This window comes from Schistocerca cancellata, chromosome 6 (assembly GCF_023864275.1).
Source record: "Schistocerca cancellata isolate TAMUIC-IGC-003103 chromosome 6, iqSchCanc2.1, whole genome shotgun sequence".
Lineage (NCBI taxonomy): Eukaryota > Metazoa > Arthropoda > Insecta > Orthoptera > Acrididae > Schistocerca > Schistocerca cancellata.
In genome coordinates this window covers 302,077,025-302,101,416 of record NC_064631.1, presented here as the reverse complement: position 1 = coordinate 302,101,416, position 24,392 = coordinate 302,077,025, and the positions used below count along the sequence as shown (strand labels likewise).

General features: G+C 39.7%; 1 protein-coding gene across 1 annotated transcript in view; it reads left to right on the top strand.

Moving 5' to 3' along the window:
- The window catches only part of LOC126190862 (ataxin-10), a 131,716-nt gene that overhangs the window by 67,350 nt on the left and 39,974 nt on the right, over window positions 1-24,392 (top strand). Inside the window, exons 3-4 of the mRNA XM_049931457.1 lie at window positions 6,699-6,851; window positions 18,964-19,322. Of these exons, the coding sequence (XP_049787414.1) occupies window positions 6,699-6,851; window positions 18,964-19,322 (512 nt within the window). The remainder of the gene's footprint in view (window positions 1-6,698; window positions 6,852-18,963; window positions 19,323-24,392) is intronic.

The window sequence follows — 24,392 nt, the reverse complement described above, 5'->3', positions numbered from 1 at the left end:
TAAAGCCCTGCTGACTGCGCGCGCATACGCGCGTGCAGAGACCGGATGGGCATGACCGGAAGTCAGACCCTTTCTCAGCGGATCGCGCTTAGTTAAAACTAGAGCGCGATCCTGCGTGGCAGCCTCGTCAGCGACTAAGTCCCGTTCAAGGTCACCCGCCTTGCGCAACAACATGGCGGCTACTCACACAGCCATGCATGAGTACAAATTGATCCACTCCTGAACAGCACGCTGGAAAGAAGAACCCTTAAATCTTTCCATGTGAACTCTTGATTTGTTAGTTTATTACACTGATCATTTCTCCCTTTCTAGGTGTATAACAACAAAATAGTTTCACAATAAGAGGAGAAAGTTGGTGATGGTAATTTAGTGAAAAGATCTCTCCGCAGCAAAAAACCTTTATATGTTGTTATTAAACCTTTATATTACTGACACCCCAACTTCGATATTGTATTCATGACACTAATTCCCCTGTTTGTCAATCCTGTCTGGTCAGGATTCCACGCCATGCAGCAATACTACAGAAGAGGATGGAGAAGCTTAGTGTAGGCAGTCTCTTTTGTAGATTTGTTGCATCTTTCAAGTGTTCTGCCAAGAAAACACAGTCTTTGGTCTGTGTTCCCCCATAACATTTTCTATGTAATTGTTCCAGTTTAAGTTGTTTGTAATTGTAATCCCTAGGCATTTAGTTGAATTGACTGCCTTTAGATTTGTGTGATTTATGGTGTAAATGAAATTTAAGGATTCCTCTTAGTACTCTTGTGGATCACCTTACACTTCTTATTACTTAGTCAATTGCTATCTTTTGTACCATATAGTTACTTTGCCTAAGTCATTTTGCTGTTAATTTTGATCTTCAAATGATTTTACTAGACAGTAAATGGTAGCATCTTCTGCAAACGATTAAAGAGAGCTGCTCATATTGTATCCTAGATTGTATACAGATTAAAGAACAGCAGAGGGCCTGTAACACTTTCTTGATTAATGCTAGGTACCACTTCTGTTTTACTTCATGACTTTCTGTCAATTACTACAATCTGTGTACTATGACAGATTATGAATCCAGTTGCATGACTGAGACAAAATTTCATTGGTACACATTTTTATTAGAAGCTGCTTGTGTGGAATTCTGTGGAAAGCCTTCTGGAAATGTAGAAATGTGGAATCAGTTAGAGATCTGTTAATAGCATTCATTACTTAATATGAATAAAGAGCTAGTTGTGTTTAACAAGAATGTTATTTTCTGAAACTGTGCGATGTGTCAGTAGATTGTTTTCTTTGATTTAATTCATAATTTTCAAAAATAATATATGTAACTTCTTGACAGATTCAAACAATGTGCAGCATGAGGACTTGAACCTGGGCCTTTGCTTTTTGCGGTAAAGTTCTCTACAGACTGAGCTACCCAAGCACAACTTAAGATCCATCCTCACAGTTTAGCTTCTGCCAGTATCTTAACAGTGCACACACTGCTGCAGAGTGAAAATTCATTGTGAAAAGTACATGTTTGTAAAATCCTACTGGAAATCAATATCAGTGATATAGGTCTGTAATTCAGTGGATTACTCCTATTTCCTTTCTGGAGTATTGATGTGACCAGTGCCACATTCCAGTCTTTAGCTATGTCTTTTTCATCAAGCGAGCTGTTGTAAAAGATTGCCAAGTATGGGGCTATTATATCAGCATACTCTAAAAGGAACTTAATCAGTGTACAATCTGGACCATAGACTTGCCTTCATTAAGTGATTTAACACTAGAAGTACTGGATGTTTCCGTAACCCTAGAAGTACCACATGGGATATTTTTTATTTACAGCAAGAACCCTCTGTTTTACTAGTATTTGAGTGATGTTCTGGGTGTCACCATGCTAATAATACATGCAGGAAGACTCTAAAGTGTAACCAAAGGATAATTTGATCTCTAAAATGAACAGCACACAGTCAAAAAATAAATTTTCTGAAATAAAAATTCGTTTTTTTTACAGAAGAAATTCCTCGCTCTTTCATCAAACATCATTAAAATAAATAATTAAAAGAATGATACATGGTTTTCCTTTATAAAATGATTGAAACAGATTCAAAAACACACTGTTTTTATGACCACTAATAGTATTTTTACTTTTACAGACCAATAAGATAAGTACAGAGTTTTTGTAAAAGATTCTGAAGTGCAGCATGTGATTAAAATGCTGTGCATGTTTTCATGCTTACTGCAGTCAAGGATCAAAACATAAGAACAAACAATTTCACTCTAGAATTATAAATATTTTGAAATATTTAGGAACATAGTAGTGGACAGAATAGTCTGAGCTGGGATGGGCTCACCATTCAGGCACTCTATAAGAGTTTTGGCTGGACAGCTTTTCCACATATACTTGTGATGTTTTGTTCTCCATTTGTTCTTCACAGGGCTCATTGATTTGACATTGCTTTCTAGTTCTTGATGGGCAGTGCCAGTACCGACTGCCTACAAGGGCAGACAGGCTCCCTTCTGCAGTTTGTAGGGGAGTGCAAGCTCATTTGCTACTCTGAGGATAAAGTCTCATCTTGAAATCTTCTTGGAGGCAAATAACTTAAAAACTGTGTGAGCATCGATTATGGCAAGGTAAAGAATATTGTAAAAGACATGCACAGGCCATCAGGGTGTGCCAGCGCTTGAATACTGTACAGTCTTAGTCATTTGGTAAACTATCTTGACTCCCTTAATTTCATTATAAAACTTCACAGTTCTAAAAGTTTTTCTTCAGTAATCTCGTAGACCTGGCTTCCAGGATGCATGTTACTCAGAGTGAGGGCCCTTTTTTTCTTTTTCCCTTGGTACACTATGAGAAGATTGTCACCCAACTTGTACAAGTGTGTTGCATACAACGTGCCGTCTTACTTTGCGCTGTAGAAGGGACCTCTTTGAGTGATCTCCGGAGAGTGTCAACTAAACTTGTTCCTTTCTGCTTCAGCTCATCTGCCAGTTTCATGGAGGTGAAGAAGTTGTCAATTATGATGTTACAACCACATTTGGGGAATGGCTGTGTTACTTCATAACGACACAGTGACCAAGATAATGCTTGGATCACGAGTTTCGTGTTTTCCACAGGAAGGGAATCCTTCAGGAAGCAGTGCTTATCAGCATCACACAGAAGCCAGTATTTTATCCCATACTATCAGGTTTACTCGGCATGTACTATACGAATGGCTGGTTTGTAGCAGGCAGTGCAATTGTCAGTATTAGTAGATTCCATATTTCTGAAGCAAGGCAAAATTTATCAGTTGACTTGTGTTGTCTCATTGATGACATAGAATCAAACCTAAAGTGACTGCATATTTCTGCAAATCCATTCCTTGACATGGTGCTTTGAAAGAAGGATGGTCCTATGTATTGCTTTGTAAGTCTTCGTATGAAGTGTCCTGAGCACCATGTGCTCGACAAGTGTAGAGTGATCCAGTGAAAGCATCTAATTCCTTCAAGCCTAGGAACCATTCATTATTACCAAGTGTGCTCTGCGCGTTTTCTTCAGTGTACTTTTTTATTAGTTTCAGGATCGGGTCATTGACAAATAGCAGCAACACAGAGTGGAGAGTCACCTACAGCGTGTCATCTGGCATGTCCCATTGGCCTTTGTCTCTCCCACAATATATTCTGGGTGCTGCATGTACTGAAAGCAGTGCTGATATAAAGCATAGTCTGACCTCTATACTCAAACATCTCTTCAATAATGTCAAGCGTGCTCAGAACGGTTTAGAGTCTGAAAACCTGTATTATTGACATCAGGCTGCATTAAAATGCATATGGGTCAAAAGTGGCCCACTTGGTAGTCCAAGTGTAACAGGTAAATTTTTCATACGTCTAGGTGGGCTAGGGGGATGAAATCTTGATGATGATGATGATGATGATGATGATGATGATGATGATGATGCTTGGTTTTGTGGGGCACTCAACTGCGTGGTCATCAGCACCCGTACAAATTCTCAATTTTCATACAGTCCAATTTTTAACTCGATGCAATCTAGTCACTGTCATGGATGATGAAAATCTTGATGAGTTGTACAATCCCATACACGATTAAAGTCGCAGCAGTGTTTGTCTCTGTGATAACTATGGAAGGGGATAGGGCCATTGACAGACCCTTTTGGGTCAAAAGTGACCCACGTGGTGCTCCTAGTGTTAAGGTACTGCGCTGCACTGAGAATATCGATCAAGTTTCTCATATTTGTTGTCGTATTTGATTCGAGTTCTGGAAGATTTACTTCACCTTCTTTGGTGAAGGAATTTTAGAGAGCCATGTTTAGTAACTCCACTCTAATGGCACTGTGATTGATAACATTACAATTGCTATCATGCAGTGAAGGTGGAAATTGGGTCCTGTCTTTGGCATGCATTACATAACACCAGAATATGTTTGGATCTTTTGCCACTTTGCAAGGCAGAGTTTCATTGTGGAAGCTAATAAAAGCATCTTGCATTGAAGTCTGCACTAAATTTCAAGCTTCCTGTAAAACATCGCCAGTCTTAGAGGCTTTGCATTCTGTTAAATTGGGCATGCTTTTTTTGTTGCTTCTGCAATAGTGTTCTGACCTGCTTTGTGTACCATTGAGCATCAGCTCCATCTCTTATTAACTTATTTGGTACAAATGTCTCAGTTGCTGTTTCTTTGAATTTATGCCAAATCTGGTCTGTGCTGACATTATTAGTTTGGAAGGTATGGAGACTCTCTCTTCGGAAGACATCATATGAATTTTTATCTGCATTTTTAAGTAGATCCGTGCTTGTAGTGAATAGTGGATACAATTTCAGCAAATCTCAGTTCAAAGTTTGACAACTTATGCAAAATCCTGTATTGGTAGCAAAAAATTGTTTCGGTGCTTATTTTATTCACAAACTATTTATAAAATTGGATTTCTATTTAAAATAAAGTTTAGTCAATGATGTTCAACATCAAAATTAGTGTGCATTAAAAATTGTGGACTTCACCCATTGTACACTTGTGAAATTCTTCGTTCTGTGTTTGAGCTCCGATGTTAACTTTGTAAAATATGGTCCTGCAGGCTCTTATGAATTATTAATAAATTGATAAAGCAGAGGTATTCAAGAATATAATTATTTATTCTATACAAATACTGGGAAAACACAGTGAACAACAATAATTTACAAAAAATTCATGGCCCTTCATCTTTGTTATCTGTACCAGGGTAAATATTCCCAACACTGCTTGATGTTGGTAAATTTTGGTAAAAATAATGAAATGCTGGAGAAATGAAAGGTAATAGCTCCCTCAAGTCTTTCTTTTTCTCAGGTGAAATGTTGCATGGTTCGGAATACTTCAGAAGAGGTTTCAATGTTTGCTGTTTTCCCCACCTCCTGGAGCTCACAGTATGAAATGGTTCAGCTTTTTCCAGTGATATTTTGTAAAGAATAATCCCTGGCTGGTATTTTTTGAATTTAAGCCACCTGACCTGACCCCTTTGGAATGGATTACCACCATTGTCTTTGGTGCAGTTTTGTAATTGGGTTTTCAAGAGGGCCATTTAATCAAGAAAATTGTTTCTCTGTATTTCAGTGCCAGTTAAACGCATTTCTTCCCAGTTTGAATAACCAATTGTACCCAGTCATGTGGGTGTTCTGTAGGTTTGTTGAAAGTTTTCCTCTTTTGCTGTGTGAAATAGCTTATTACAGGCTGCTTTGTTGAACTTTTGGGTATGTCCTTGAAATTCACATGCCAGATGCATATTCAGTTTATAGTACAGATCTCTTTTGATCACAAGACCTTGGAAGCAAATGATTTGTAGTAGTATCTTGAAAGTCTTCATCTACTCCACTTCCCTTAAGATCTTCTGTCTGCACAGTGATAATACCCATTTGAGAAACAAGTGCCAATGATACAGAACTCTGTTCTCCATTGAAAATGGCAGGGGAGGGAGACATGATTCTGTCAGATTTCTGGACACATGGATTTATGCAAATTACTTTTAAAATACATATGTTTTACATTTGATGAAAGTAGAAATCTGTTTACTGTCTAATCTGGATCTGACAATCAGATGAACAGGATTCATGTTTTTAAGATTACGCGGAGTACATTTACTGCACCTGATATAGAAGGCATGCAAATTTTAATATCTCAATATATTTTCTGAGTGCTAAGTGAGAGAGAGAGAGAGAGAGAGAGAGAGAGAGAGAGAGAGAGAGAGAGAGAGAGAGAGAGAGACTAAGCAAGATTGTAAGTTGGTTTTTATATTGTTAGTGTATTGATTTGAGAATGTTGAACTACATATCTTGCTAGTTATGGCCATGACAATGTTGTTGTGGAGCACCCTGGTACTAAAAATAATATTTTTTTAGGAGTTGACAGTAGCTATTTCATTTGTAGGCATTTTGGACACATTTATTTAAGAACATGATTTGCAGATTATGATTAGAAATACTGCTTATTTTCATTTGTGTGTGTACTAGGTGATAGATTTGTGTCTGATCTTTGCAGATGAAGATAAAAGAAATCATTGCAACTATATATGAACTACTGACATTTCTTCAGTTACAGTAAGATAAAACTGATAAAATTTTGATGTGTATAATTTGCAATTATTTCATCTTTGAAATCTGTGCCTGGTATGTTTTTTGATGTTCTGCTGTGTTGGTTTTAGGTAAGTTAGAATGTGTTTTTTCTTATTTAATTCTTTACCTGACCTCAGTAATCTTCATTACAGGAAATTCTTGCAGCATGAAAATCAGAAAGTTGCCAGCTATTCTTCAATGGTAATTTATAATGTACTTTTGGGCCATAACCAGATTTCGGAAGATATTGATGCAGCTGGCCTGGAAATTATAATTGACCGTGCCATTAATGACTGTGAATTTGCGTAAGTTTGAAAAAACCTATTTATTCCTCCTTTTCTCCCCCTTGCTGTCAGTCAACAGATGTACACAGTTGTCCCAGTTCTGTTAGGAAAATCAGTTATAGATTATATTCACAGGATCACTTTATTTATTCAAAACAGTCTTTCCCCTGAATCAAAACACAGCAGAAATCACCTTAAAAGTCTTTTGAAACAGTCATTGTAAACCTTTTTTGGAGTTGCATTCAGTACTACAGTACAGTTTTCTTGTACATAATAGTGTCCTTTCATTGCCAACTTCAATTTGGGGGACAACCAGAAGTTGGCTGGGGGCCAAATGTGGTGAATACAGTGGTGGCCCAGGACACTGATCCATTTTATGGTCAAACATTTGTGCACAATCTGCAGTTTGTGGGCTGGGGTGTCGTCATGGAGGAACAACCAGGAACCAACCTCTCGGTATTCATTTGAATTTGATGAATTCTCACCTACAAATGCTGGAGGACTCAAAAAAACTTTCTTGCCTCACTACTCCAGTGCCATGTTTTGATGAGTGTGCAGAAATGTACCGTAAAGTTCATGTTCAGAATTCATGCTGCAGTGATGCTAGCACTTTGATTTTGTACACAACTGTTTTTGAAATTTCAAGGATCGCAACACCTTAACTCACCACGAGACAGCATTGCAGTTTGGAATTTCATACAAGCAGTGACTACTTAACTGAGACACACTGTGTTTGACGTTCATGTCACTTATTTCTGCTACTCCTATTGTGAAAGTTTTCTTGTATCGTACTTGAAATTTTTGTTTTATACTCCATAACCTTCTCAAAGTCCAAACCCATACCCAAGTCTTGGATCATAGGCAACAGCATGAAGCAGGGGACTGCCAGCAGAGTGAAGTACAATGGGGGCCATGTACTCCATGACTGGTACAATAGCTGTGGAGGCCATACAGAAGCACTCAGAACTGCTGTCAAAGTGACACTCTGGTGAAGCTGTGATTACCACAAACCAACAGTGGATAAATAGGAGCTCTCCAAAATGGAACAAGTTTCATTACAAAAATTGGATTTAAAGGCAGACGACAGAGAAATGGGCATGGACTATAATTTGGAACATCAAAAAGTCCAACTGTGGAAGGGAAATTGGAAAATCGTGTTGGCACAATGGAAAAATAAAAACTGAATGTGTTACAGGGTCGCACAAACAGAATGGAGATATGGAGGAAAGTGTGAATTGAGGAATGGATTTAGACTATACTAGGTAGATGGTGAGGAGGACACCAAAAATGGAGTTGGGAAGTAGTGAGAGTTGAACTGAAAGAGGAAGTATTTGGAATAAATGAGAGAATGATAAAGACCAGAATATTGTTGAAGGGAAAACAGTGATGTTAAAAGTTTATGCCACTTAGGTGAGGTGCATATGTGAGGAAACAGAAGAGATTAAAGAAGATTATAGAAGGAGATGACAGGGAACAGCACAATTATAATGAAAAATTTTAATTTACATTGATTGACAATTGGAAATTCAGGGTATGGTGTGTGTGTGTGTGTGTGTGTGTGTGTGTGTGTAACATGGTACAGTACCGATTGATCCAAAAATAAATCAGTGCTTGAATATAATTTAGCAGCAGATGAAGTGACAAGAAACAAAGCAGACATCTATGTAATACCACGAGATGCCTCAGATGCCTTAGATGATGACCATTGGCTTTCTTAATGAACATCAGAGAAATAATGGAGATTCTGGACTTAAAGAAGCAGTTTTAAAGTTTTTAAGTTTTGGGGTATTGTTTCAACAAAGTACATTAGAAGAAAGATAAGCACGTAGATTGAGGAGGAAGAGATTGTCAGAGAATGTAAAAATGCTTGAGAAATATGGGAATGAGGTAGAGAAGGTGATGGACCTGAAAGAGCTGAGCAGGGCAAATTTTGATGATTTTCCGCATCCAAACAGAACAGTGGAGCTGAATAGAGATATAGGACAGATGGAGGATGGGGCTGGAAATGGAAAAAAGATCTATTGTGAATAGAAGTGCAGGAAGTATTTATGAACATGAAAGGCCGAAAAGAATCCGGTATAGATGAATAAAGGGTGGACTGATCAGAGGTGCAGAAGAGGTGAGGATGCTGTGGCTGTATAGAGTTATGAGTGCTGTGTGGAATTCAATGAGAACTCCAGAATATTTGCAGTGAGCCAGCTGCAGGAACATCACTTTGAGTATGGGAGAGGTTTCCTGAATTTAGAGAAAGTATATGTTGCTCTATTGAGAAGTAAAGTTTGGGAGTCAGTAAGGAGAGGGATAGGTAAGCAAATAGCATTGAGGTACAATAATTGTACCATGGAAGTGTAAGTTGTCCGAGAATTGGAAGTGAAACAGGATGGCTGCCACAGAGAAACAGACTGAAAAAAGTAAGTGCACTAGTTCCATTACTTTTGCTATTGGTGATGGATAATGACACAAATTGCAAGAGATTGGAGACAAGATGATAGTAATGTTGTTTGCTGATGATTTGATAATACGGGGAACAGTGAGGCGGCAGACAGAGGCAAGTTGATGTTTGGGAAGAAGTTTTGCGAGAGTATGGTGTAAAATTCAATGCATAGAAATGTGAGCAGGTGGACACAACAAGAAAGAAAGGATAGGTCTATAGTAAAACTATAGCAATTAAAAACAGTGGCAAGTTTCAAGGAGTATAATGCAAGAAAATGGAAGCAATGACTAAGAAATAACTGAACAACTTAGGCAAATTTATAGATTTATTAGAAGTATGAGAGGAATAGAGTGGAACAACAAAGCCAAGCTCCCCTCTCCTGAAAACTAAGAATGTGGTGTACCAAACATATTATATGACACTTCTGTAGTGTGTTGCAGAGAACAGGGTCATTAAGGAAAGGGAAACAGGTACGATGCGAATAAGTGAGATGAAGTTTTTGAGAAGTTAGGTAGTTATAACAAAAATGGAAAAAGATGAGAAATGAAGGGATTAAGTAGATAATATGTGACTGAGGAAGGAAGATTAAAGTAGTATGGGCATTTGAAGAGAATGGAGGAGATGAAGATTCCTCGGAAGATGGTTGAGATGGAGGTGGAGGGCAGGAGCTCATGGGGCAGTCTCAGAGCAAAGTGACCATAACGAGTGAAAGAAAGCATCCAAAAGATAGCAGAAGACTGGGCCAGAATAGTGATGGTTGTGGGAATACTGGAGAAGATAGAGCTGATTGTGTCCTAAGCAAACCCTGCTGGTAGGGGCAACTACGTGGTGGTGGTGGTGGTGGTGGTGGTGGTGGTGGTGGTGGTGACTGGCTTATAATAGTACTTCCTTTTTGGGCATGCATGTGGGACAAAATTATTTCTTCTTCTCATACTTCAAATACAACATCTGTTTTACACTTGACGATGCCACTATGGCTCCAATATACTAGACATGTTGTTATAAAGCAGATCTGAAGATGGTCATTATACATTGAAACTAGTAGTCTGATGACAAAAAAATTTTTGACCATAGATGTGAAGTAAGGAAATTTATTCTGTTTTCAGGTCTCTGTTCAGTTCACTACCATGTCACAGCCTGTGATGGTGGAATATTTTCCGTAGTATGTAGTATCTTACAGTATTTTATTAATGCAATCATATGCATTCGTTTGTATAGATCTGATGGCTCTAAACACATAAAATACATTATTTCCATTACGTACTCAGTACATTCCTTTTTGTAAATGATGCCCATCAGTTTTTTGTACGTAATTTTTTCAAATACTTAAGAGGGGCAGGGTGAAATTGTGATAGACCAATAATTGTTTGTCCTTTTCTTCCATCTGTTATGTATATTGTGATGACATGTTTCTGTAAGTAAATTGGTCTGCGGTTGGCCATTTGAGATAGCCAAAATTAGTTATGTAGAAACATAAATGTGATTGTGCAAAAATGTCATGAACATGTGAGTGACTGAATGATGGTATTCCAGCAACCATCTTGAAGAAATGTGTGCATACTATAGCAGAACCACAAACCCAACCTCTGTGACTGCTCCTTCCAGACAGTTTATTTCCCAGATCATTGAAAGTATTTAAAATAATTTCCATTTTCAAATGGCTAAAGAAAGGAACATGAGCAGTTCTCAGCCCATCACAATTTCACCCTGCTTCTTTAAATTATTTGAAAAAAAATTGTGCACAAAAAACTGGTGAGCTTCACTAATAAAAAAGTATACTGAGTATAATATCAGTATATCTTAGTATGAGTTTAGGCACAAAAGATCTGCACTAAGGCTGTATATAACTGCATTAATACAATACAAGATCTTTTGGCCAAGACAACCCACTACAGGCATATTTATAGATATGGTTCAAAATGGTTCAAATGGCTCTGAGCACTATGGGACTTAACTGCTGTGGTCATCAGTCCCCTAGAACTTACAACTACTTAAACCTAACTAACCTAAGGACATCACATACATCCATGCCCGAGGCAGGATTCGAACCCGCGACCGTAGCGGTCGTGCGGTTCCAGACTGTAGCGCCTAGAACCGCTCGGCCACTCCGGCTGGCATTTATAGATATATCAAATGCTTTTGATCAGTATGGTATCGGAGGACTGGCAAACAAATTGATCGTATAGTCCCGCATCTATTGCTCACAGAAAGATACTCTGATGATGTACACAGACAAGCAACTCATTCAGTAACTGAAGTTCCATATGGAAGTAGAATAGCAAGCAAGGTGTGTCTAAGCTCTTGGTGCTGGGAGCACAGCTATTCCTCCTATATACATCAACTAGCTTAGCGTCTGCTGCTTCACACACTGCATGGCCTGCAGAGATTTTTGTGTTTTGTTTTTATTTAATTGAATTTTTATATTGTTCACAAATTGCAACACCCTCTAAGCTTTCCACACTAATCAAGGCCATACAAGCATGCTCTTTTCTGAATGTACTTCTGACCAGAAAGCAAATCTTGTGGCTGGAGTCCAAAGTTTTTGTTAATCATGCCTTTTGCGTTCTTGCGGAGATACTTCCATAGCAACTTTCATACCGTGACAAATATTTCTTTATATCTAACCGAGAAGTTAAATACCAATTTTCATAAATAAAGCTTTAAAATTTTTTTAATGTAATGAAATATTTCTTAAAAACATTTCATCCCTATTGCACTACCTTAAGAGATTGAATTCCAGAAACACTGAGACACACATTTTTTAATTTTTAAGTGAGACGTCAAATACCAATTGTCTTAGATGTAGTCTAAAAACCTTTAGTAGTTTGTTAGTAATTATTTATTTAAAAAACTCTAACCCCTTATTTTTACCTCCCTTAGTGGTCGAATTTCCAAAAATACTGAAACAGATATTTTTTATTTTCTGACTGAGAAACCAAATACCTCTTTCCACATTTCTAGATTCAAAATTCTGTTAATAGCAACATAGTTTCAAAAAGCCTTTATCACCTTAGGAGTGGAATTTTGGACAATTCGTTCTTAAATGTTGCCTACAGTATAAGATCCACACCCTCTCCAAACCTCAAGTTTCTATCCTAAGTGATTTGGGCTGGGTGATGAAGAGTCAGTCAGTCAGGACATTGCCTTTTATGTATAGAGATGACTTCAGCCTGAATGTAGATGCTCAGAGAACCATTATATTTGCTCCTCATTTTCTTCTTCCTCCCTGTGTGCTCCAGAAGGCCGGCCCCCACCCATCCAACTCGTAACAGGTGACTGGGTAACGCGTAATTCCCAGCCTCGAGTCGACATGTAGGGTTCGCAAGCACCTCCTGGTACAAGCCAGGCCCAGGGAGATGTGATTGCCTAGCTGCTACCTCCCCAAATTGTCGATTGGTCCCACTATCAGGTGTTCGGGAGGTATGACCGAAGGTGTGAACAATCACCTAAGGCGGGTACACCCCTTGTGGAGGGGGCGTCCAGTTGGAAGGAGCGAACCATCGGAGATGCTGGCAAACATGGGGGATTTTCTCACAATGAATCAATCATCATCTTTGCAGTCCATGTCTACCAGACGTAAAGGGAATGAAGCTCTCAATTCAAAGACCCTCACAGCTGCACCACCATTACTTGTGGTTTCACGTACTGAAGATGTTCAGTCCTTTGCAATGGTAAATTCATTTCTAATTCAGAATGGACTTGATGCAATTGCTGGCCCTGTGGAATCCTGCTCTCGTTTATGTAATGGCACTTTGCTTTTGGAGACTATTTCTGATTCTCAAACACAACTACTGCTTGCCACTTCACTTCTCCAGGGTTATCCTGCTTGTATCAAGGGCTATGGAATTCTGAATTCTTGTAAATTATAGATTGCAGTGATCAGTCGTCCTTTTTAAATTTTGTTGTGCAGATCTAGATTTCGGCTAGAAGCTAGCCATTTTCAATGCTAAGAATACAAGAAGTACATAGTTAGATGATGTCATAAAAAGTTACAAGTAATGGCTTAACTCATATTATGGTTTGTGGAAGGCAGGCTTTATGCAGCGTCATGTAACCAGCCGATGTGTTCTCCATACACAAACAGTAGTATTCAGTGAACTATGGATGAAGCCCGACCAACAGGGAATTACATGCGTTGAGCAAAAATAATAGTTGTATGTAATATACAAACCATATGAGTTGAGCCATTACTTGTAACTTTTTATGACATCATCTAACTATGTACTTCTTGTATTCTTAGCATTGAGAATGGCTAGCTTCTAGCCAAAATCTAGATCTGCACAATAAAATTTAACGAGGGCGACTTATTGTTGCAATCTATAATTTACAAGTCAATATAACAGTCGCTGAGTGCAACAGCTTTCTGAATGGAAGGTAACCTGACTCTGAATTCTTCCCATGGTGTTATTTACAATAGGCTGCTTGAAGGTCTGACTGGGGCCGAAATCCAAACGTATCTCTCTGATCATGGTGCCATTGCCGTCCATCCGGTGATGAAAAAGGTAGGTGCCTCCTTAGTGCCCACATGTACTCTTTTTCTCACCTTTGATAGAGTGGTGCTTGCATCCAAGATCAGAGCAGGCTGTGAAGTTATCACAGTCTGACCCGTACATTCCAAACCCAATGTGCTGCTACCAGTGTCATCATTTCAACCACAATCGAATGTCTTGTTGACATCCAGCCAAATGTGTAGCCTGCGGCAGGGATGTGCAGGAAGATGATTGTCCACCTCCTTCTCCTTGCTGTATCAACGACAATGGTGACCACCCTGCCTCCTCTCGAGATTGTTGCATGTATCTTGATGAGTGGGCTGTCCAGGAGATCTGGGTAAAGGAAAAAGTACCATACCTGGTTGCTTGCAAGTTATTGGCTAGTTGAAAACCGTATGTTCTATCATATGGCACATACAGTACTGTTCTTGCTACATCTTGCTCCATGAAGGATACAGCCATGTGGACATTCAACCTCAAATTTAGTTCCGAGGTTGTGCAATCTCCCATTGTCATGGTAACATTGCTGTCTCCTCGTCCAGTTGTGCAGAAAGTCATCAAACTCGCTGCCAACAGGGCGAAGTCACCAGTTACACGACTGGCAGGCACGGAAGGACAGAAGGGATACTCCCATGAAGACTTCCTGCATCTCTCCAGCCAACCAACATCCGAGTCTTCCTCTGCTAACTGGAAAGGCTCGAAGAAGTCAAACAAAGGCAAACAGTCTTCTCCTTCACCAACTCGAAGATCCACTTTGATGGTGTCACCATGTGATACCCTCGCCCATCTGGCCTATGTGTCGCTGGTGTGTGCTGAACTTCGCAGACCAACAGCAGAAGAAAGCTGATGCTTCTGTGGACATCATGGAGCAGGATCCTCTCGCCTCTGCGTCATGTAGCAGCAAGTCTTCGCAGGCTGGCACTCGGCAGCCAACAAGGTCACACCCCTTCAGTTTTTCCTTGTCATGACTCTCCTCCAATGGAACATTTGCAGCCTTTGATCAAACAAAGATGATTTACAGCTGCTCGTAGAACCACAGCATCTGCTTTTCTCTGCCTTCAGGAAACAAAATTGTGTCCTCATCCCCCCTCCCTTCCCCCCGTTCCCTAGAGGTCAGCATTCAGTCTATAGGGGAGTGATGCTTCTCATATGAGATGACCGGGATGACGTTGATAGTTGACCCATCTCCCTGACTAGTGCACCATCCCCTTTGGGGTTCTCCCAGATCCTGCCTGAGAGGTGCCCTCTTGGCTGACCTGAAGCTACGTAACCTCTCTTGCCTTAATACAGGAGCACTCGTGTTCCTTTCAGACTCCACACACACACGTATTCCTATTTGGACCTATCTTTCTGCACTGCCCAGCTTGCCCATTGTCTTCAGTGGTCCATTCTGTCTGACAAAAACTCTAGCAACAATTCCCATGTGCTATCCGTTAGCTGACTCCTACCCCACCTCCATGCACACGCAAATGGCAGCTTACTAAGGCTGACCTTTGACCTCCCTGGTGACCTTTGACAACAAGATTTTCCCAGTTCTGATGACCAGGTGGAATATCTTACAAACATTGTCCTTACTGCCGCAGAATGTTCCATTCCTCGCACTTCCTCTTATCACGCTGTGTCCTGGTCCCGTGGTGAACTGAAATGTGCTGTGATGCCCTCGCATGCGGAGATGTGCTCTCTGTGTTTTTAACCATTGCCCTACAATGGAAAACTGCATTCATTATAAACAGTTGTGGGCACAGTGTCGTTGCGTTCTTTGGGATAGCAAAAAACCTAGCTGGATTTTAGTCCCTAGTTCTTTTAACAGTTCCAATCTATCTTCCTTCATGTGGGCCAACCTCCGATGGCTCTCTGGGACCAAGATCCATTCCGCAATTTCTGGCCTGACAGTAGCAGATGATGTCATCATGGACCCTATTACTACCTCCAACAACTTGGGCCACCATTTTGTGGAGATTTCGAGCTCCTCTCGCTATCACCCTGCCTTCCTCCATTGGAAACAAGTGGAGGAGGCTCAGGTGATACTCTTCTCTTCTCAGAACCGTGAGTGCTACAATGCCGTCTTTACTATGAGGGAGCTAGATCATGCTCTCTCTTCATCCCAGTCCTCTGCCCCAGGGCCAGATGCTGCTCACATTCAGATGTTGCAGCACCTTTCTCTTGTGGGCAAGCACTTTCTGCTTAATACGTACAACTGCAACTGAGCCAAGGGCATGTTTCGAGTCTCGCACTTAGTAACCACTGCACAGTGTGTATTTCGAGCATACTGTTTTGCAGTTAACCATCACATTACTTTGTTCACTCATGTCATGAATGGTTTTCTGTGGAAATACCTGACTGCGACCTTGTTTTTCGGTTGGAGAAACTCGAAGACACCTCCTGGTGGACTGGTATCATCCTTACTCACTACACATAGGGCTTCCATGGCTGCCTGCCCCGTTCCCCTTCAGGACTTTTTAAAAGAACAAGGTTTCAAGATAGGTGTGGGTCGTGCCTTGTTGGACACATTTATCCAGGAAAACATTGTGCCTCAGAGTTCTGTCCTGAGCAGCATCCTCTTTGCTATCACCATTAACCCTACAATGACCTGTCTCCCACTGGGCATCTCCAGCTCCCTTTTCGTTGACAATTTTGCCATCTATTGCAGTTTTCCTTGGACTTGTCTCATTGAGCGGCATTTTCAGCAGTGTCTTGATCATCTTTGCTCAAGGAGCATCGACAATAGCTTTCGTTTTTCAACTGACAAAACCGTTTGTATGAATTTCTGGTGGTGCAATTGGTTTCTTCCACTGTCTTTACATCTTGGGCCTGTTGCTCTTCCATTCATTGAAACTACCAAATTCCTGGAGCTCGTGCTTGATAGGAAACTTTCTTGGTCCACCCACACGTCTTATGTAGCAGCCCACTGCATGGGTCCCTCAGTGTCCTGTGTGTGCTCAGTGGTACTTCTTGGGGTGTAGATCGAACCATCCTGATCCATTTGTACCGGTCCCTTGTCTGTTCGAAACTAGACTACCGTAGGGGTATTTCGTTTATGCATCTGCACATCTGACCCTCTTATGCCGTCTCAATACTATCCACTATCGTGGCATCCACTTAGCCACTGGCACCTTTTACACTCGCCTGGTTGAGTGTCTGTATGCAGAAGCTGCCGAACTACTGCTGTCTTACCACTGTGACTTTCTCCTCAGCAGATATCCAGACCGTTGGTCTGCCATGCATGGACACCCATCCTATGCTTCCTTCTTCGATGACTCCTTTGATCACTATTACCTCCTGGAGTTCACTTTTGGCTCTTGCTCCGCTAGCTGAACTTCATACTCCCTGCAACTTCCCTGGTGGATGTGAACCCTTCCCCACCTTGGCTTCATGCAGCGGCCCTTGTTCATCTTGGACTTCATTTGCTTCCTAAGGACACTACTCCAGTCTCTCTCTACCGCCTCATTTCATGACCTTCACATGGAATTCGCGATAGCACCTTTGTGTACACTGATGACACTTTTCCTGACTCTGGTGTCGGGTGTGCCTGTGTCATTGGCGCTGACATTTTTTGGTGTCTGCTCCCGAAACACTGCACAGTATTTACAGTAGAGCTCTCTGCTTTGTATCAGGCCATGCAGTACATCCGGTGACATGGGCTTTTCAGTTGTGTCATCTGCTCAGACCCTCTCAGCACCCTTCAAAGCCTGTGTGTGCTGCACTCTGTCCATCCCTTAGCGCAGTGGGTCCAGGAAAGCTGTCACTTGCTCACTCTTAATGGAGTCATTGTGATGTTTATATGGGTTCCTGTTCAGTTCGGTCTGACAGGAAACGAGGCTGCTGACACTACTAACAAGGCTGCAGTCCTTGTACCTCAGCCCACTAGTTCTTACACTCCCTCCCATGACCTCTTGTGTTGCCGTATGTTTGCAGGTGATGTCACTTCCGCATCATGCACTGGCCCACCCTTCATGGGAACAAGCTCCAGGTCATTAGCCTTTCCCAGCAGCTTGGATGACTTCCACTTTGTGCACATTGTGCCCAACTTTTAACTGTCGGCCATTTCCTGAAAGAATGCCGTTTTTTTTAACTGCTTACATTCCTGTTTGTGTTAACCATCTGAGTTATCGTCCGTTTTAGTGAATGACGCTTGGGCTGTCGACCAAGCTTTACTTTTTATCCGTCATAGCTATATGGCGAAGGCCTTTTAATTTTTTGTTATGGACCTTAGTTTCTCTATGGCATATTTTATAGACTTTTCTCCATGTCCCTGTTTTTTTAGCTATCTTCCCTTCTGTCAGTTTTGATTGATGTGTAGTCATTTTTAACTCCTCTCATTGTCTTTGTTTTTTTTGCTTTTGACATGGGCTTGTATGATACTAGTTGTTTTTGTGCCCTAAAACAAAAAAAGCCTCGACTGTTTGTAACAGTTAATAAGCAACTAATAAAATCTGACACTAAAACCAAATTCTTGGTCTGTAGTTACAACATGATACAAAATGGAATAAACCTATTGATCAGGTAAACACTAAAAAAGTGGTAGTAGCTGTTACGTCTTGAGTGTGCTGCAGGCATGTATTGGTCTGAAAATAGTCAAAAGTGCATGCTATGCATACATACATGCTTATCTGTGACATGGTGGGATATTCTTGGATAATTCTTAAGTTGGCCTTGGCGTTTCCAAAATCAGGAAGAGAGCTATGAGGATTGCTAATGGAAGCAAAACTAGATACTCTTGCAAACCTAATTTCAGAAAATGGCAGATCCTCACACTACCTTGCTTATGTATTCTTGAGACAGTAAAATTCTTGAAAAACCACACATTGCGAACCAAATGCAGACTAGTATTGTCCACGGGTCTTCAGCTGTTCAGTAAGTTCCTCCCAAGTATAAAGTCTATTGAAGACAATTTGGCACATAAATTCGTTAATCTGTGAAGTCGTGTTTACTGTATCACTTTTTTTACTCTGTAACAGAAAGCCCAAACTGTAAATGCCCTGATTGTGAGTTAAGTGCAACATAAGAGCAATTCAATGAAGCAAAACTTATAAACATGTTGTATGTATTGTAACCATAATTTACCCAACGTAAGTATTAACATATTTTTGCTGACATCATAGCATGCTGTATAATATGTGGACCAAATAAATGAATTTGGGGATGTGGAAATGAGAGCACAAATCAGTGCTACCAGGTATTGAGCTCAGCTGAAGTTTCTCTTTTGCAGGTCATTCATTGCCGATATGCTAGTCCGAACAGAAGGCTATTTGCAGTCGGTGTACAAGGAACTTCAGTATAAGCCAAGACTATTTGTTCTTGATGCAGTTTTTGAAGCTGTTGGATGTAAACCTGGAGAAATTGATGAACCTGTAAAGTTGCCAACTATACAACCGGATACTATTTTGTTCCTTGCTGAAGAATTTAAAAGACGTTCATTTTTCATCCTTAAAACTGTTGATAAATATGTTGATGAAATTGAACCATTGGAAGTAGCTAAACTACTTGAAGTCATTGCATCAGCATCTGGTAAAAGTCCATACTTGGAGGAACTGCAGAAAGATAAATCACTCCTTATTGATTGCACATGTATGTATTGCCTTTCACTAAATGTGTTAAGAATCTCGTTAACTACAGTTTATGCGATGTTACTCATTTTAGAGTGAAAAAATTGCTTGCCGATAAGCTAATATGTGGAAAGAGAGATATTTTCTCTCTCTCTCTCTCTCTCTCTCTCTCTCTCTCTCTCTCTTTTTTTTTTTTCCCCAGGATTGGAGTCTACATTCTGAAGAGAATTTTCAGTTTTAATTACAAGGTTTTTGCAACTCCACATGTTTTGGCAGCTCTATGTTGTTATAATGAATCTAACTGAAGTTTGAGTTTTGGGTGGTGGGGGGGGGGGGGGGGGGGGTGAGGGGGGGGGGAAACACAGTGGTGCCTTTAGGAGCTTATTATGTTCCATTGTGGTCAGACATTCTTTTTCTCAATTTTTTGTATTTGTTCTGTGAACAGAAGATTACTAGTTTATTTAGCTTTCCAATTATGTTTCAAGTGAGTGTGCAGATAACTACAGCTGCTTCTCTCTGAAACATGAAATGACACAGCAATTCACTAAACTAGATTATAATAGTAAGAAACTGGGCTCAAAATAAACAGTTCTTATTGACAACTATAAGTGCATCTTGCTCCTTTAGAACAGTAATAAAAAAAAGTCATACCATATGCTTCTATGCTTTTGCTTCAGTCACTAAGGCATGGATTTTAGTCTCTTTGAACTGAGCCCTGTGCCATTTCATGAAGCTGTGGTCTGACACATCATATTGTATTTACGAGTGCTTTGTCATGTCACACTTATTGAAGGTGCATATTGTCTGTCTTCTGTCCTACATAGCACATTCATAGCATACAGCAGACTATTATTTCCAGGATTGTGAGATTGTCCTTAATTTTGTCGAGTGATAGAAACAAGGCCTTTTTCAGTGTCTAATGAAAGGTATGGCTGCTCTATTGGCTGCTGTCTTTCACAGTGCCAGGATTTCACGTCTATTGTGTGCTGACAAATGCAGTTTTTATTTTCTGTTTTGAGTAGCTCATTTCCAAACAGTGTTAAGATGTTTCATTTCAGATTTCAAATCTTTGTCATCAGCTGAAAGAGACTTACTGAAATGGGGTGATTGAAAATGAGCACACAGATCTGCTTGTATTATGTTTTGATTGATGGAGCATCTAAAGTAGCTATCCAATTATTGACCATTAACTTTTCTAAGAACGCACATTTCCACTCTTCTGCATTTCCATTATGTATTAAATGAGGATGTGTGTGCCATTCATGTAACAGAATCCAATGCATCTGTGCTGTGAGGTCAAATGAGAAAGGCGTCACTGATGTGCCATTGATGTGTGGTATAGAAAATAATTTGCACTCTACCTGCAGGCATTCCCAGAAACACAGGGGTGAGAAGTCTCTCTCTCTCTCTCTCTCTCTCTCTCTCTCTCTCTCTCTCTCTCTCTCTCTCTCTCTCTCTGTGTGTGTGTGTGTGTGTGTGTGTGTGTGTGTGTGTGTGTGTGTGTGTTTGTAGGCATTCAGTGGCATTGTTATAGCACCTAAACAAAAATCAGTAAGAACTAATGTCATCACAATGACTAAAAAGGTCATTAAACAGGGAGGAGTAAGTCATACAGAATTACTCACTCACTCCCAACCTCTCTGTCACCCGCACAGTCACATTACCATATATTCCTTAAGTTAATGTAATATTGGAGAAGTGTGCTAAAACTGGTAACTAAAACACAAGTAATATTGGAGAAGAACATAGGGAAATCTATGTTAAGATATCAAAACCATGTATCTCAAAAATACACATATTACCGGAAACTAAAAAAAAACTTTGATATGTACAGTTCTTAGTCGATGCAACTCGTGCTAATGTAAAGAAATGTTGTGTAATAAACTTAAGTAACAGTATCTGTTGCAAATATTATTTGGCAATTTTATGATGTGTATGACCTTATTTAACAAAATACAAGGTTTTACAACAAAACATTGTTAACACACAAGAAGTTAGTGTTTCGCATTCAGATAGCTTTTAATGTTACAGAAATGAGCATACAAACACACAAAACAAATTTAATTTCAGTTTAAAGCCTTTTCACACAAAAATGAAAACTATGGAAAAGTTCTTCGTGTTTTTTTCACAATTTGCTTGGCATTATTAGTAAAGAAGGCCTTCATAGTAAGGATGATAATCTCTTGGAATAACTGATTTTAGACACATTAACTCGTGATACTTTGGTGCAGAAATTGCAACTGATCCAGTGTACAGGTTTTTTATATTCCTAATAACTGTATAAGGGTATCTTGGAACTAATTTTTAGTCCTCTTCAAAAATCAGTTTACATTCAGTACCCACCTGTGAATTTTATTACATAGCTGATATGTCGAAACACATGATTCTCCTGGTTTATTCTCTGAGTGAAATGATGTATGGTACAGAACTTCAGAGAAGTCTTTAAAAAAGTCATGAGATGTGTACTTGGCTATATACTGGCCCTCTTTCCCACATCTTGCTTCCTTTTCACATCAACATAATTAGCCAAGGAATAGAGCACTCTGTTTCTGTATGTGGTTGTGAATGCACACTGTTCCATTTGGGTGTGCCCAATAAGTATGTATTTCTGAATGATGGTTGTACCAGTTGCTATGCTGTAATGTTCTAACACATGTGACAGAAGTACATATTGTTCTGAGAACAACATCCATGACTATAAATTATTTTATTTTTCCTAATGTCCATTCTTTTATTTCTGTATCTAAAACTCTGTAATGAAGGTTGCAAACATATTAGCATCTAACTGTCCTCCTCCCTCATATCAAACACAACATACCTCTGAGCTATCTGCTAAATTATAAACTGTGAAATACTGATGTGGCAACTTTTGTTGAAAATAGACACAACTGGCCTGGGTTGCGGGCACCAGCTGCACTGCTCGTACAGCCATGATAAATACATAACTTTGCAGCTTAAGATGCCTTTTTATCAGTTGACTACTCCTGTCTTGCACTCACTTTCTTCACCTGGTGATCATTGTACTGATTCTCCAAAATCTTATGTAACTTATAAGAAAAACTGATGTCAATTTTATCTTTTTTTGGACAGAATAAAGTAATGTTTGGTTCTTTTATTTCTTATACAAATGAATTTCATACAGCTTTGGTTCAGTACTATGGCTAATGCAATCACCTTTGAATGCTCTTATCAGTTCAATAAATGATGAAAAATGTGGCTGCAAATAAAGCTTGGAAGTAGATGCTTAGCAATAACAGGATGGCAACTTGGGAATTTTACCTAAATGTATGAATATTTTCTTTCAGTGCATAACTTTCTTCTTTCTGTTTTTCCTGTTTTGAAACAATTACCCTGTTTACCCTGTTTTACCCAACTGCTGACTGACCATTCACCAATTCCATAAGTTGAAAGGAACATTTCTTTACACGCTGGTAACACAGCATCCTGCACTTTTCAGTCATAGTAAAGTCTAAATTTTCTTCTGGATTCTCTGACTTTGGTCTTTCGCTTAACTTCGTTCCTGTGAAGTAGGGTAGCAACACACTTTCTGTTGTTCCCAGTTCAAATTGGACCAGAATGTATGTCGAATATTTCATTACAGTTCTCCTCAGATATTGAAGAACACATTCTCTTGTTCTTTGATTTGCAACAGAATTTCAATGATCAGCTTGGATCCATTTTCCTCGGTTATGTTGTTACTTAACTTGTTGTCATCTTTTCTTACCAACAGTACTTACATATTCGTTGCTTTTCATTCTAGAAATTTTAGCTTCATTTTGTTACTACAAAGAAGGATCTGCTTTACCTTTTTTAGCATGCTGTGTTATTATTTCATAACCTGTGCTCATAGAATCTACCTTCACAACATTATTCAGGGTGTTTACTTGCACATTTTGACTTTCCCTAGGAGTTCGAACATCTGACACCACCGCATTTTAAACAGCTGCAACTGATCATAAATTGTCATATTTTCTACTTCTTCGTTTCTGAAAGGTTTCGGATAGATTATATAATGGTAAGACAGAGATTTAGGAACCAGGTTTTAAATTGTAAGACATTTCCAGGGGCAGATGTGGACTGTGACCACAATCTATTGGATACGAACTATTGATTAAAACTGAAGAAACTGCAAAAAGGTGGGAATTTAAGGAACTGGGACCTGGATAAACTGACTAAACCAGAGGTTGTACAGTTTCAGGGAGAGCATAAGGGAAAAATTGACAAGAATGGGGGAAAGAAATACAGTAAAAGAAGAATGGGTAGCTTTGAGGGATGAATTAGTGAAGGCAGCAGAGGATCAAGTAGGTAAAAAGACGAGAGCTAGTAGAAATCCTTGGGTGACAGAAGAAATAGTGAATTTAATTGATGGAATGATAAAATATAAAAATGCAGTAAATGAAGCAGGCAAAAAGGAATACAAACGTCTCAGAAATGAGATCGACAGGAACTGCAAAATGGCTAAGCAGACATGGCTAGAGGACAAATGTAAGGATGTAGAGACGTATCTCACTAGGGGTAAGATAGATACTGCCTACAGGAAATTAAAGAGATCTTTGGAGAAAAAAGAACCACTTGTATGATTATCAAGAGCTCAGGTTGAAACCCAGTTCTAAGCAAAGAAGGGAAAGCAGAAAGGTGGAAGGAGTATATAGAGGGTCTATACAATGCCGATGTACTTGAGGGCAATATTATGGAAATGGAAGAAGATGTAGATGAAGATGAAATGGGAGTTGGGATACTGCGTGAAGAGTTCGGCAGAGCACTGAAAGACCTAAGTCGAAACAAGGCCCCAGGAGTAGACAACATTCCATTAGAACGACTGACAGCCTTGGAGAGTCAATCCTGACAAAACTCTACCATCTGGTGAGCAAAATGTATGAGACAGACGAAATACCCTCAGACTTCAAGAAGAGTATAATAATTCCAATCCCAAAGAAAGCAGGTGTTGACAGATGTGAAAATTACCGAACTATCAGTTTAATAAGTCACGGCTGTAAAATACTAATGCCAATTCTTTACAGACTAATGGAAAAACTGATAGAAGTTGACCTCGGGGAAGATCAGTTTGGATTCCATAGAAATACTGGAACAC